At 41.5% G+C, this 13,266-nt stretch overlaps 1 protein-coding gene across 1 annotated transcript in view; it reads left to right on the top strand.

The window, feature by feature from the left end:
• The window catches only part of myripb (myosin VIIA and Rab interacting protein b), a 115,463-nt gene that overhangs the window by 97,753 nt on the left and 4,444 nt on the right, over positions 1-13,266 (top strand). Inside the window, exons 5-15 of the mRNA XM_087846097.1 lie at positions 1,220-1,300; positions 3,115-3,212; positions 3,515-3,595; positions 4,296-4,457; positions 5,949-6,129; positions 6,459-6,985; positions 8,235-8,384; positions 8,634-9,407; positions 12,446-12,634; positions 12,724-12,885; positions 13,038-13,133. Of these exons, the coding sequence (XP_087702223.1) occupies positions 1,220-1,300; positions 3,115-3,212; positions 3,515-3,595; positions 4,296-4,457; positions 5,949-6,129; positions 6,459-6,985; positions 8,235-8,384; positions 8,634-9,407; positions 12,446-12,634; positions 12,724-12,885; positions 13,038-13,133 (2,501 nt within the window). The remainder of the gene's footprint in view (positions 1-1,219; positions 1,301-3,114; positions 3,213-3,514; positions 3,596-4,295; positions 4,458-5,948; positions 6,130-6,458; positions 6,986-8,234; positions 8,385-8,633; positions 9,408-12,445; positions 12,635-12,723; positions 12,886-13,037; positions 13,134-13,266) is intronic.

The raw sequence follows: 13,266 nt of genomic DNA, 5'->3' as shown, positions 1-13,266 counted from the left end.
GGCTCTGTAATGGTTTGCCTGTTTTCTTGGCAGTGTTGCAGTTAGCTGTGGCAGAGATCAGTGGCAGACTTGCACCAAACCATCGGGCACATTCTGCTGCTTCTGTGTATTTAGTCAGTGACAGCAGCCCGTCCAACAGGAGCAGCATCGGGGCTAGATTAACGGCAGAAGCTATAGGAGACGGGCCAAGAGTGGGAATCATGGAATTTAGTCTTGCTTGTGGGTTTTGTTAGCAGCAGGGGCTGAAATGTTGGGACAAAGCCTAGGCTTTGAGTAGAAGTTTGGTTTTTGTTTTGGCTCCGGGTGCTAAGTGGAAACAAACTGAAGTGAAAACCAATGATGGAAAAAGAGCCAGGATTCATGTTTGAGAAGGACTTATATCAGAGGCTAAGTTGGAAATTCACCCAGAGAGCTCTCTGGTGTCATCTGACAGTTTGTCTTCTTAAAATCGGCATGTCCACATGCTCCCTTTTCTTTTTTTTTAACAGCTAGATTGATGTGAAAGTCCATAATAAATGGGAACCACAGGGGAGATATCTAACAGGAGTTAATGGGCCACTAAGGGAATATTTGGTTTTGAAGGCGGGCACATAGTAACTACTACTCCTTCTCTGGGGTTTCACAGCTCTTTAAGTAGACCTGTCAAATTTCCATCTTGAGTTACAGGAACGTCCCTTTTGCTGTAACTCTAGATTTTAGGAATTTGCTCAAAAAAGATAACTGCACAAATATAGCACAGACTCACAAGAGATTTGGCCTGAATTAGACACAAAACACACACAGGAAAAACAACACACCACTGCACTGTGATGCTTAAGAGAAAGTGTCCTTGGTGAGCAAAAACATGTCATTTGTTTGAAAGGCAAAGGGAATTATCAGATGAATTGTCATTTTCTTTCAACTGTCATCTTATTTTTGTTTATTTCTTTTTCTTTTAAACATCACAATTGGGAAATGGCGCCGATTCGAAGAAGCGAAACAATACAAATTGACAAGATGACAAAAGTGCAGTTGGGAATCCAGTTGACGAGAGTAGAAAAAGAGGTCTTGGTGACATTGGCAGTGTAACCTACTTTTAACGTGGTGACAGAACAAAAAAAAAAAGCATGCGACGATTATATTTTCTGGAATGATACACACAGGATATTTGAAGTTCTGTGACAGGCTGTGTTTGAAAGCTTTTATCTGAAGGCTTCGTTTCACGGCCTCTGTGTTTCAGAAAGCAGCGTTCACGAGGGAAGCAACGACAACGATGGCAGCGTCTGCGGCAGTGACTCCGCCTTCTACAAGCAGAGCGAAGGTGAGGGATGCGGTGATGGGAGGGCAGCGTTTTGTGGCACTGCAGATGAGTAATTCCAGCCACAGGTAGAATCAGCATGCAAATGCAAATAAACCTCCTTTCATGCAAAAGTGCACATAAATAAAATTCTCGCCCTGTGCTCACCACAGACAGCAGATTTTCTTGTGGATGCTTATTATATTTACACGTACGCTTTCATAAATGGATAAATATGCTAACAAGATATGCGGCTGACAATAAACAAACCCAATTTTGTTTGTTTACTGGTAATTATCTGCTGTGTGCAGTGATCAAGATCTGCCATTTAGATAATGTCAGCTTCTAAAAGGCCCACGCAGAAAAAAATAACGTATGCTTAATGTGTGTATGTGTGTATTTGTGTTTATAGGTGTGTCAGAAATGCCAACAAAACTGCGCTCTTTTATGATGATTTAAAGCAAGGGTAAAATAATCGTAGTATGAGTCAAACTGAGGGTCGTTGTACACATTAAATAAAATTGTTTGAAAGGATGTTTGTATTTCAGCATCCTAGCAACATCAGCACTAAGCAGGCACTAAATAGGAACTAGAAGGAGAAAGAGCGTATTTCTCCCATATTACCTTGCCTTCAATGGATCTCTGTTAAATCTAGCATTTTGAATAATATCTTGAATAATCAGTCCCCATCTTATCTTTTAGACCTCATAGTATCATATCTCCACAATAGAGCACTTCATTCTCAGACTGCTAGTTTACTTGTGGCTCCTGGGGTATTTAAATGTAGAATGGGAGGCAGAGTCGACAGCTTTCAGGACTCTCTTCTGTGGAACCAGCTCCCAGTTTGGAATTGGGAGACAGACTGTGTTTAAGATTAAGCTTAAAACTTCCTTTTTGATAAAGGAGATGGAACTAGATCAGGTGACCCTGAAAACCTACCTTAATTATGCACCAATGGTCTCAGGCTGCTCCCATTAAACACTTAGCATTTCTTCTTCATTCACTCTTTTTCACTCTTTTTTGTGTTTCTACACCACTGTGTTTAACCATTAGCTATTATAATTACATTCGGGACAGAAGGCACCCTTCCACAGTCCCTTCCCTTGTGCCCAACAGTTCACAGCAGATGGCGCCAGTTTCTTCTTGTTAAAAGGAGTTTTTCCTTCCCACTGTTGCCAACCAATTAGTCGTAGAGGGTGGTCCGATTGCTGGGGTTTTCTCTGTATTATTGCAGGTTCTTTACCTTACAATAGAAAGCACCTGTCTAATTTCAATGGCATGACTGCTGCAATAGTTAGAAACTAAAATTTGTGCAAAAAGCTCAAATAAGGTAATTTAGGGCTCTAGGAAACTATGAATGTCTGTAGGAAATATTAGGCCACACCTCTAAATCTTTGGATTTAGGTCTTTTCAGTCCCATTGCCGTTGATTTATAAAATCAAGCACCTAGCCATGCAGTGCGCCTTTACAAACGTTTGAAAAATTTGGCCGTTTAAAGACTGAATTTGAGAGTGGTTTGTGTAAAGTTCATTAATGTCTCTCTGTGCAGAGTGCTGATGGACTTAATAAAAGTCTCTGACGCTTTGCTTACTCAATAACAGCATAGAACTGAATCTCCATTGGCATTAACATCAGCACAAAAGCTGTGCACCGGGAGCTTTGTGGCATGGGTTTCAAGTCGATACTGTAGGTATAACGTGTATGTGGCGTAACGTGTAGTTCATTCTGGAGCGAAGCAGTGGATCACTATCACCATCCACAGGTGAGGGAAGGTTAAGGGAACTCTGTATACATGTATGCATGCATTTATTCTTGTGTGCGCTGTGTTGTGTTATCAGGGCACAGTATGGCAGAGACACTCACAGTCGCCCTGCGTGTTGCTGAGGAGGCTATAGAGGAGGCCATTGCTAAGGCAGAGGAGTTCAGTGACAGCTTGGTAAGACATCCCTCTCTTCCCCTTCTTCCTCTCCCTCTCTTGTCCTCTGCCTCCTCTTTTCTTCCCCCCACTTTTCAGGGCTTTCGTATTGCCTTCCTGCTCTCCATCCCCATATTTTCAATCCCCTATATCACTGTCATGGCTTCTTACTTCTCCTCTCCTCTTGCCTCTCTCTTGCTCTCAGTATCAGCGGGATACAGTCATGGTTTTTGGCAAAGACCTTTGCACAGACTCTCTCCTGGTAATTCACATTCACTTTGAACTGAATATGCTGTGTGTGTGTGTGGTGTGTGTGTGTGTAGGAGAAACAGAATGAGGCTCGGTATCTGCGGGACCACAAAGAGGAGCTCATAGAAGAACTCGCCACAACCATTGTACAAAAAGTAGGTATTACTTTACTGCAGGTTTATTCGTCTCTTTTATGTGGAAGCATTAATTGCAGCTAAAATCTTTCAAAATAAAAAAAAAAATGTAACACTTCAGGCTATGCCTTTCCTCTCCACCCTTTACAAATGGATTGGCAAATAATTACGCTTTTACTCTATAATTTCAAACAGAAGTCATTGCACTTATATAACGTTTTAGTGAAATATGGCACAGGAAATAATTTTCAAGCAAGAAAAGAGCAGAAGGTCTTTGAAAATGATAATTTAGAGTGTCAAAATCTGCATAAATTACTTTAAAATTCAAGTGACAACTGCTTTAATTTTACACATGGCATCTAATTTGCATGCAGATAGTGAGTGGAGCCAGGATCTGCAGTTGTTTGATTGCCTTTGAGTTTAAAGTCAAACGTGTTGGAAATCAGTTCACTGGAAATGAAATACTTTGAAGATTTCAGCACATAGTGTTACAATAAAATTTAAATGAAAATGAAATCATCGCTTTAAAAATTATTAATGGCTAAACATAAAATTCTGTTGTACGAGCGCATTTCTGTTTTCCATTGTGCATTTATTATTCTAGTTCATCCTTTTAAAAAGCTTGTTGTGTACGCCTTATAGCTTGTATGCACAGTCTCTGTCATGTTCTCTCTCCTCATCGCCTTCTTCACTTCCTTTTTTTCTTTTTCGTTTCCCTCAGATCATCCAGAGAAGGAAGCGTTCAGAGATGCAGACAGAGTATGACTTTGTCTGGCCTCAGTCTCAGTCTCTGATCCAGCCCAGTGAACTGCCCTCTCCTTCTCAGCCTCACACTTCATCACAAGAACCACAAGACCCGCTCAAAACCTCCTACTCTCTCTATGTGAGTCCCTGTGTCAGTCTAAACTGTTGGAACATATGGAGCATGTCATGCTGCTGTATTCAGCCATCTCTATTTAAGTCAAAAACAAACATGCAGAATAAATACAGATAAAGCATAACTGGTATATTAAAGAAGGACATAGCCAATGAGACACTTCTAAGAGGCACTACAGTGTGTGATTTCTTAGTAGCATGGATCACATACTGCTCTGCACGTGACCCACCGATGACAGGTTCTCTTTTTTTGACTAATTGTGAATGCAGTCACTTGAAATTAGGTAGTACGATTAGATTTCCTAATATAAGCTGTATTTTTTTCCTCAGACTCTTTTTTTTATAATACTAATTTTTCTTAATGACGTGTTGGAGAATTCTGGAAGAGTTTACTTACTGTTGTGGGTTTGAGGGAAAGGTCCTTTTGTTTTGAAAAAAGATAATACAATATGCCAACTACAGCAAGTCCTCACACAGGAACACATAGGCAAATCAATAGTACACAAACCTGGCACGGGTTCATACTACAAGTCAACAAGGACTCCTGGAGATTTGTCATCGTCCTGTGTGTGTGCAGAGCATCAAGGCTGCTCTCCCTGGGGCTCTGCCTTCAGTTTCCTGCTGTTTCACTCAGTGAAGATCAAAGTCTTGTGAAATACGCAGGGATCCTCCTCGACTGCTCTGCCTGCCATGGGATAAGCTGCGTTTATCAGCTCTCTACAAAACCACTCACTGACAGACAAAGCATGCAGATTTACACTCACATGCGTACTTACGCGGTGTAACACTAAACCTTAATGTTGTACCCCACCCTTTTTAAAGAGGAATGATTTTTTTGTGTATTTAATTCTGCAATTAATTTCTCAAATTTGGGAGAAGAATAAAGTATAGCTTAGCTTAGCTTATTTTTCGAATTGACGCCAGAGTACAGATCAGACACTATTCCTAAAAGCTGCCAAATGTAAAATGCACCAAAAAGCTCTCATGAATGTAAATTATGTTGTTCCACAGATACACAAATATTACACAAAAATACACAATACACAAAAATTAAGTAATAAAGGACTAGTGATTTAGTATATTAAAATCTTGATATAATGTAAATGTATAACTTATTTGTTTCACACAGAAAGAATCACAGGAACTCCTTAGTAGATATTTGCTCAGTGTTATAGCTCCACCTGCTGGTGAGAATGGTAAATTACAGCCGACATAGTAGTGACGTTTTAGGGGTTTTTTTTATTGCTGGACAGGAAGTGAATTGTCCAGATGGACCAAATGCTCTCATGTGTATTACTTAATTACTATATATGGATATTATATTTTCTGGCCAAGTGCCAGTTATCTCTGTTTCTCAGCTAAAAATCTGTCTGAACTTCCTGTCAACAAAAAACTAAAAAAAAAAGAAAGAACCTGTCAACAGAGTTGTGTACCATTCTTTGGATCTGTGTCATATTTCTCTGTATTTACCTGTGTGTGTCAATGTTTGTTCTTGCAGCGGTTGCGGTCAGCGTTCTCTCTCACCAGTGACGACTCCCCAGAGAAGGGTCCAGAGGAGGAGGTAGCTGAGGCCGGTGGCGGCAACGACGGCTTGCAGGAATACGCTTCTCTGAAAAGGGAGCCAAAGGCGGCCACATCTTTACCCACCTGGAAGAGCATGGATCGCCTGGATAACTCGAGTAAAAGTCACACTCACAAACTCTTTTTGGTTGAGCAGCTTTCCATTTCGCTTTTATCAGTTTGAATATAACTTTGTGTAGATGCATAACTGAATAGATTTAAAGATTTTTAGACAAAGGCCATAGATTTACTTTTACATGTCATAAAGATGCACATACATACAAAGACTGCAAATTATTTGTAGAAATTTACCCCATGCATTGCTCTATATTAGCCTCATATAATTTTATTGAGAGTATGGATATTGAATTTTTTTAGTTCTCTCTGAATCCCTGCAGTTGACTCCGTTCTTCTATACTTCCTGCTGCTGCTTGTGATTTTCATCCAGGTGCCTCTTCAGTGCTCCAGAGTCCAGACGGCAACTGGATTGCTCTGCACAGTTCCCAGCTGTCTCGGCCCAGCCTGCTCACCAAGAGGAAGAGCCTGTTGTTCAGCGTGCTGGAAAAGGAGTCCGGCGTCGTCTCCGCTTACGACGAGATGGGATCTGACTCAGAGGAGGACGATGAAGGTGGCTGGGGTGCAGCGCTGAGGCAGTTTCGCCGCAAACTGTCAGATGAGACTTACTACACAGACTCCCAGCACGACCCCGAGTGGATTTACACTCAGCATCTCCCGGTCACCTCACCATCCTCGGGGCAGTACACCAACACAGAGACTCTCAACTCAGACTCCGAGGCTTCGTCAGTGCTTTCTGCGTGTCCCCGTAAACCACCCCACAATCTGATGAGGAAGAAAGGACCCCCGGATACGCACCTTCACCCTCATCACCAGCCGCTGCATCACCAACACCTTCAGCAGAACTTTTCTCCATACCCAGTCCAATCAGAGTCATTGGATGTGAACTTTAACCCTAAGGTGATGTCTTTGAATTATCCTGTTCTACAAAGTCAGATGTAAATATTGTCCTTTGTAATGAGAATTTTAGAGCCATACCAAGTAGTTGGTGGACGAATATCTGCAAATATTATAATTATAATATCTGCAAACACCTTTCAACCATATTATCAGTGTTGATGTTGTCCACCAGAGGGCACTCTGCAACTTGCCTATTGGAAATGCGTGTATAGATCATCACAAGCACAACAACCCGCTGATCAACAGCAGATCAGGAAAGAGCATAACTGAAGAAATAAAGAACCACACTTGAGAAATGTTAAGGAGATAGATTCTAAAAGGAAGAAAGAAAGAATATTGACTGATATATCAGAGTATTGGCTTCACCAAATATCGGTATTGCTATCAGTCTTAAAGTCCTATATCAATTAATTACTTAACAGCTCTTTATTTGCTGATTAAAAGGTCATGACTGCTTTTGTAGAACTAGGGATGCTCCCTGTTACACTTTTTTTGAACTCTGAAAAGAGACTCCATGTTCCTTAAGTGAAAAGTACCCACCCCCCAGTGAGCTCTTTTTTTTTAGTAGAGACAACAATAGAGAACAAAAGATACGTGAGTTTTTACTTGCAGTCCTTGGTGCAGAGGCCTCAAATGAGCCGACAAAGATACAGAAATCAAATCAAATCAAATCAAAATTTATTTATATAGCACATATTAAAACAACAGTGTTGACCATAGTGCTTCACAGTCAGTAAAAGCATGAGACAGTTAAAACAAACAATAAAAGAGGACAACAAACAATAGGTAACAACACAACAAGCTAGACCAACTAGACAGAATCAAAAGCCAAAGTAAAAAAATAAGTTTTAAGACGTGATTTAAAAGACTGGATAGACTCGGCAGTACGAATATGAACAGGGAGGTTATTCCAGAGTCTAGGTGCCACGGATGCAAAGGCCCGGTCACCTCTCGACTTCATTCGAGTCCTAGGTTGTACTAGGAGCCTGTGGTTGGACGATCTAAGTGCTCTGTTGGGATTGTATGAGTGGAGTAGTTCAAAAAGATAGCTGGGCGCTAAATTATTCAGAATATTAAAAGTGAACAAAAGAATTTTAAAATCTGTACGAATAGAAATAATAGTTGCGTTCAATTAAAACCTGATAACAAAAGACAGTCCTAGAAAGAAAAGCATGTTATCATGTGAAAGCTTTAATCTGATATGTAACGGTGGCACATGTACCTGTTTACTTCCTGTCACTGTTCCCAGGTGATGGGAGACAGTAGCGAGGCAGAGGAGAGGCAAAGTGATCCCGTCAGAAGATCCCGGCGACGCAGGAAGAGTAAGAGGGAGTCATCATCAGAGCAAAACAGGACTGGAGGCCAGAGCCATCCACAGTCCGTCTACCCCTTAGTGCAGGTAAAATTTAGTGATTCCTTATTGGTTGTTAAAAGGAACTCACTTTAAAATTCATCTATGCATCTATTTATTGGGGCTGTTCGGCTTGGTTGTAAAGCATTGTTTCACCATTAGAAGGCACCAAATGAAGGTCTCTAGTTCAGGCTACTTTGCTCTTTAGGGTTAGGCTTTAGTCTTTAAAATCTGCAAATATAGGTTACCTGTTCGATTTTTACAATTATCTTTTGATTTTACATGTCGACCTTTAAGGAAAACAGTGGTATTCTACTCCACGCCCTGCTGAAGAGGGGATTAAGTGAGGAACAGCCAAAATCTGACACTATACCAGTGGCCACAGCTGCACCAGACGCCTTCAAATTAGATGCTATGACAACTGAGCCAGAGGACCTGGACACAGTGGCGCCAAATTCACCGGTCCCCAGCCCTTCTCAGCCCCCCTCCTTGACCCTGGGGCGAGAGCTCTCATCCAGCAGCTCAGGGCCTGGATCCACAACCAGAGATCCCCTAGAAGGGGAGCTGCAGTCTAGACTTGGTCAGCTGGTCATCAGTGCCAACAGCAAAGACGGCAGCTCATCTGAGGAAGAGTGCACAAACTGGCCTGCAGACAGGCAGACGGATAAAGAAAGTGACAGACAGAGAGAGAAATTGAAGCCAAAGGAAAGAGAGCGAGAGAGGCAGCGAGTGAGTGACAAATCAAGAGAGAGAGCAAGCGAAGCAGTGGAACAAGTGAACGGACAAGAGATTAAAAGAAGTGAGAAGCTAATAAAGAGTCCCTCGGTGAGAGAAGACGGCAGAAGTCGGGAGAGAAGGTTTGAGAAGGCATGCGAGAGTTTAGATATGAAAGTGGAAGACCAGGAACAAACGAGAGGAGACAAAAGAGAGCCCAACAGGCAGAGTAAGAGACAACATAAACGAGATGCGGAGAAGGAAGCGGGACAGAAAGGGGGAGCGAGGAGCGGATCCAGTGCAAGTTCGCCTGCTGTTACCCCTTCTTCCCACGAGGGGGCGCTGTCAAACAACCAGGTGGGGAGATGTACACAAGATTTGATTTTCATCCGCAGATCGTCTTCTGTATGTGCTTGCATTGCAGTCTGTTTGTTGCCTGTTTGTAAGCTTTTAAATTCTTTTTTTGTGCCTTCAAAATCTATTTACTATCACAACCTCCTCTGTTATTTACCTGACAATCAGTGCTGTCATTATTTGTCCCTCATCCCACGTTTTCTCTGTTTTGCTGTGTTGTTTTTGAGTTTTTTGTCTGGTCTGTGTGTTCCTGGTAAACGTGTGTGTGCTTTCTGTGTGTGCTTTCTGTATGTGCGTATGTGTCAGGTGGGACAGAATGACTTGGAGCAACTTCAGAGGCTTCAGTTGCTCTCCTCTGTCTTACAGCAGGTGAGATATAAGGGCTAGAAAGAGGATGTAGTTGGAAGTCATGCACAAGGATACAAAAACCTGCAGCCATCCCGTTTCATTTATGACCTTAATATCTTATTTACATGCACTGTAGTAAATTGCATTATGATTGCATACATATGATTAAAATGCTCTATTTTTTGGACTCTTTATCAGTCCATACAGTGCTGTGCAAACCCCTCATATCCCTTCATTTTGCTTCCAAAGGTCTTGTAATTTTTTAAAAAGTGTGTGTTGAGCAGTAGGTTTCCAGGCTTTCTGAAGGTTATTCGTTTCTTCACATTTCTGTATAAGACTGTAAATTACTTTGATTTCTTGTGCACTACAAAAGTATGCGTATTATCAGAAATCTTTATTGTTTAATGTATGACTTTTGACATTTATTGGACAGGTAAAATAAACTTTAAATAACTAGATGTCAAAACTACAATCCGTTATGTCAAAAGTTATGTTCCAGCTGATATTTAAAGTTGCATTTTTTTGCATTTATAATCAACTCAGCACTGTGAAATCAATAACTACACAAAGTCAGATAGATGGGACACACGCACACACTTGGACAATACATCTGAGGCATGAGGGTCGATGCTGATCATTAAGCAGACTCATTCTAAGGGCTTCGATGAGTAATGCTCGCCTCTTCCAGCTTGTATGACACATGTACTGGTGTGATCTATTTCTGATGGCTTTCACAGCTCCCTTTACAAATCCGCCAGGACGCCTCAGTGCGATGTGAATAGAGGAAAACGTGCGACCATAGCCGTGATATGGGCGCCTTTTTGAAGCGATATCTAGTGTTTTGCCTTTATTAAATGAAACCGAATGAAAACTGACTAGCTCACTGCCGTCGTACTAATTCACAGCATTTTCAGCGCACGTGATCTTCAGCAGGTAAGGGTCTGGATGGTGTACAGAAATAGACATAAAGCAAAGAATATTGAATAAATAATCCCAGATTCACAAAATATCAACCACCTTCTGGTTCCGTCCATGTGTTCATTACTTTTCATGCCCTTATGAGCTCATCCCCACTAGAACCACTGCTGTGGACACAGGTGGTGTCATTTGAGGCTTTGAGGCTTTAGAGATTAGCCCTCAGGGTGGAGAAGGTAATTGGGCTTGGTGTATGCACAGAGGGAACGATACAGGAAAAAAAGTTGAACAACAACTTTTTATTCCTGTACGCCAATCTGACCTCCTTACTTATTTATCTTCCCTGTATGTGCCATATTCCTATATTCAAAAGGCATCAAACCAGTTTCTTTGTTTTTTATGTACTAGGATCAACTTTCCTCATTGATAGGAGTGAGATATCAGTGTCTGTGATGACTGTTTGATCAGACGGGTGATGGCCTACTTCTTTGAAGTGGATCAGCACATCTCCACTCCTCCTTTGACCAACCCAAATCGATACCTCACTGTGTCCATCTCTGCGTCTCATTCTTTTTTAAGATCGATCAATAGTGATTTAAAAAGGAAAAAAAGATAACCAGCATCTCGTCTGTTTTTCATCACTTACCTTCTCCGGCTAAAATCCAGCTTTTCAGAATGTCACACTGTGCCCGAGAGGGATCGATGTACTTCCGATCCCACTGATCAAAGCTTCAGCAAATTATTCATTCATTATGGAATAACATCTTTCTCTCTTTACTGCTATTTCTTATTCTTGCCCAGTGTTTACATGAGCTCAAGAGGATGAAACGGCAACTTTCTTCACTCACCGTCTTTACTTTTGAATCATTATTTGTCACAGATGGTATGAATTTGGAGGCAGGCTGCTTGGGTTTGGCTGAAATGAGAGATCTCCACAGCTGACTTAAGTCATTTCCATTTCCTGATTAGCCAAGGCATCAATCGACAATCTTATCTCCTCTACTGGCAGATGTTAGATTATTTTGAGTAATGATCCAATCCTCAGCTTCACATCCAAACTGCAATTGCTTTCCTGGAGCTCAGTGACCAGAGATGGTGTGTCCACAGTGCCATCATTTTCCAATTCAAAGCCTAAGAAAAAAACAACAGCAACTGAAGATGACTCACTTCTCTGGCTTTGTCTTTCTCACATCCCTGTTCTGCAGCCTCTGACTGCTTATCCAGGTCAAGCATGTGTAGATGTGGGTCCTCACAAAACATTAATTAGGCGACCAGAGTGACAAATATATGTGCACTTGTCACCTGCAAAATGTTCTTTTCTATTCATGTATTATTGTTTTTAAGGCTTTACAGTGTGAAAACCAAAGGGGGCTAATGCAGCTGATTAAAACATGATGCCGCATTATCTTTATTGGCTCACATTCATTTTTGAAATGGGGATGTTTTTACAGCGCTAATGATTGCATAATGTTCCAAAATTGAATAGTTGCATAATTCCCTTTTGTCACATCCCCTTGCTCTCGAAATGAAATATATTTTTCATTATCATTTCATGTGTATTACACTACATTAAGCCCTTGCCCTTAAGGTGATGTTTACAGATTAGATGTACTTGCTTGACATTTTCTGCTTTTCTCACACATTAAGTCTCTTTAACAGTGTGAGTAATAAGGTTTTCTCTCTGACTCCAGTGTTTCTGGACATTTCACTTGAATTCATTTTAATCTCACTTTAATTAAAACGGTCTGTTAATTCTATTTGTTCTTTGACTGGAGCAGAAGTGCTCAGCGGCGTCGCTCTGCAGCATCACCACGGAGGTGCTAAAGGTTTTGAATGCTACTGAGGACCTGATTGGTGAGGCGGGAGGCGAGAGCTACACCCCTTCTGAGTCTATGAGTGCTTCTCCCATATCCAGCAGCTCTGAGACCCGCAGGTTGGACCAGAGACTTACCAAAATGGAGGAGAACGTAAGCTAGAGAGCACCTCCACCCAGTAGTTTTGCCTCCTGAACCAGTGGTGCTTATGGGAACTAAAGGTTTTGCTCTTTTCTGTGCAGGTTTATCTTGCTGCTGGTGCTGTGTATGGCCTCGAGGGAGCACTGGGAGACCTAGAGCACTGCGCCCGCAGAATTAGCAGTGGGACGACAGACCAAGAGCTGGCCTTCCTGGAAGATCAAGTGGCTACCGCGGCTGCTCAAGTCCAGCAGTCTGAACTGCAGGTACTTCAGAGGATCGATGACTGTTTGCACACATCTTTATACTGCTAATCATATGTTATAGTCTTACTAAACCCTGAACAAAGATAAGAAGAACTATTGCCTGAAACATCCTCCTTAAATTCTGTTGAAAAAAATCCTCTTTTTGCTTTAAGATATCAAACATTGAGGCAAGAATATCAGCTCTGAAAACGGCTGGGCTGAACGTGACTGTCTGCAATCGCTTCTCCAAGCTCAAGCCAAAGTCTAAGGTACTCACTGGCCTTCCTGCACACTTAATCTTTTGCACTTTTTTTGTACTTTCAGGCCATATGTAATGTCTTTAAAGAGTATTGGTGTAACTGATGAACACGTCTGTGCTTCTATAGTAATGAATGGTTATTG

This window comes from Neolamprologus brichardi, chromosome 9, assembly GCF_056152115.1.
Source record: "Neolamprologus brichardi isolate AB-2024 chromosome 9, ASM5615211v1, whole genome shotgun sequence".
Lineage (NCBI taxonomy): Eukaryota > Metazoa > Chordata > Actinopteri > Cichliformes > Cichlidae > Neolamprologus > Neolamprologus brichardi.
The sequence above is the reverse complement of the archived record's forward strand: the minus strand, read 5'-3'. Positions and strand labels throughout refer to the sequence as shown.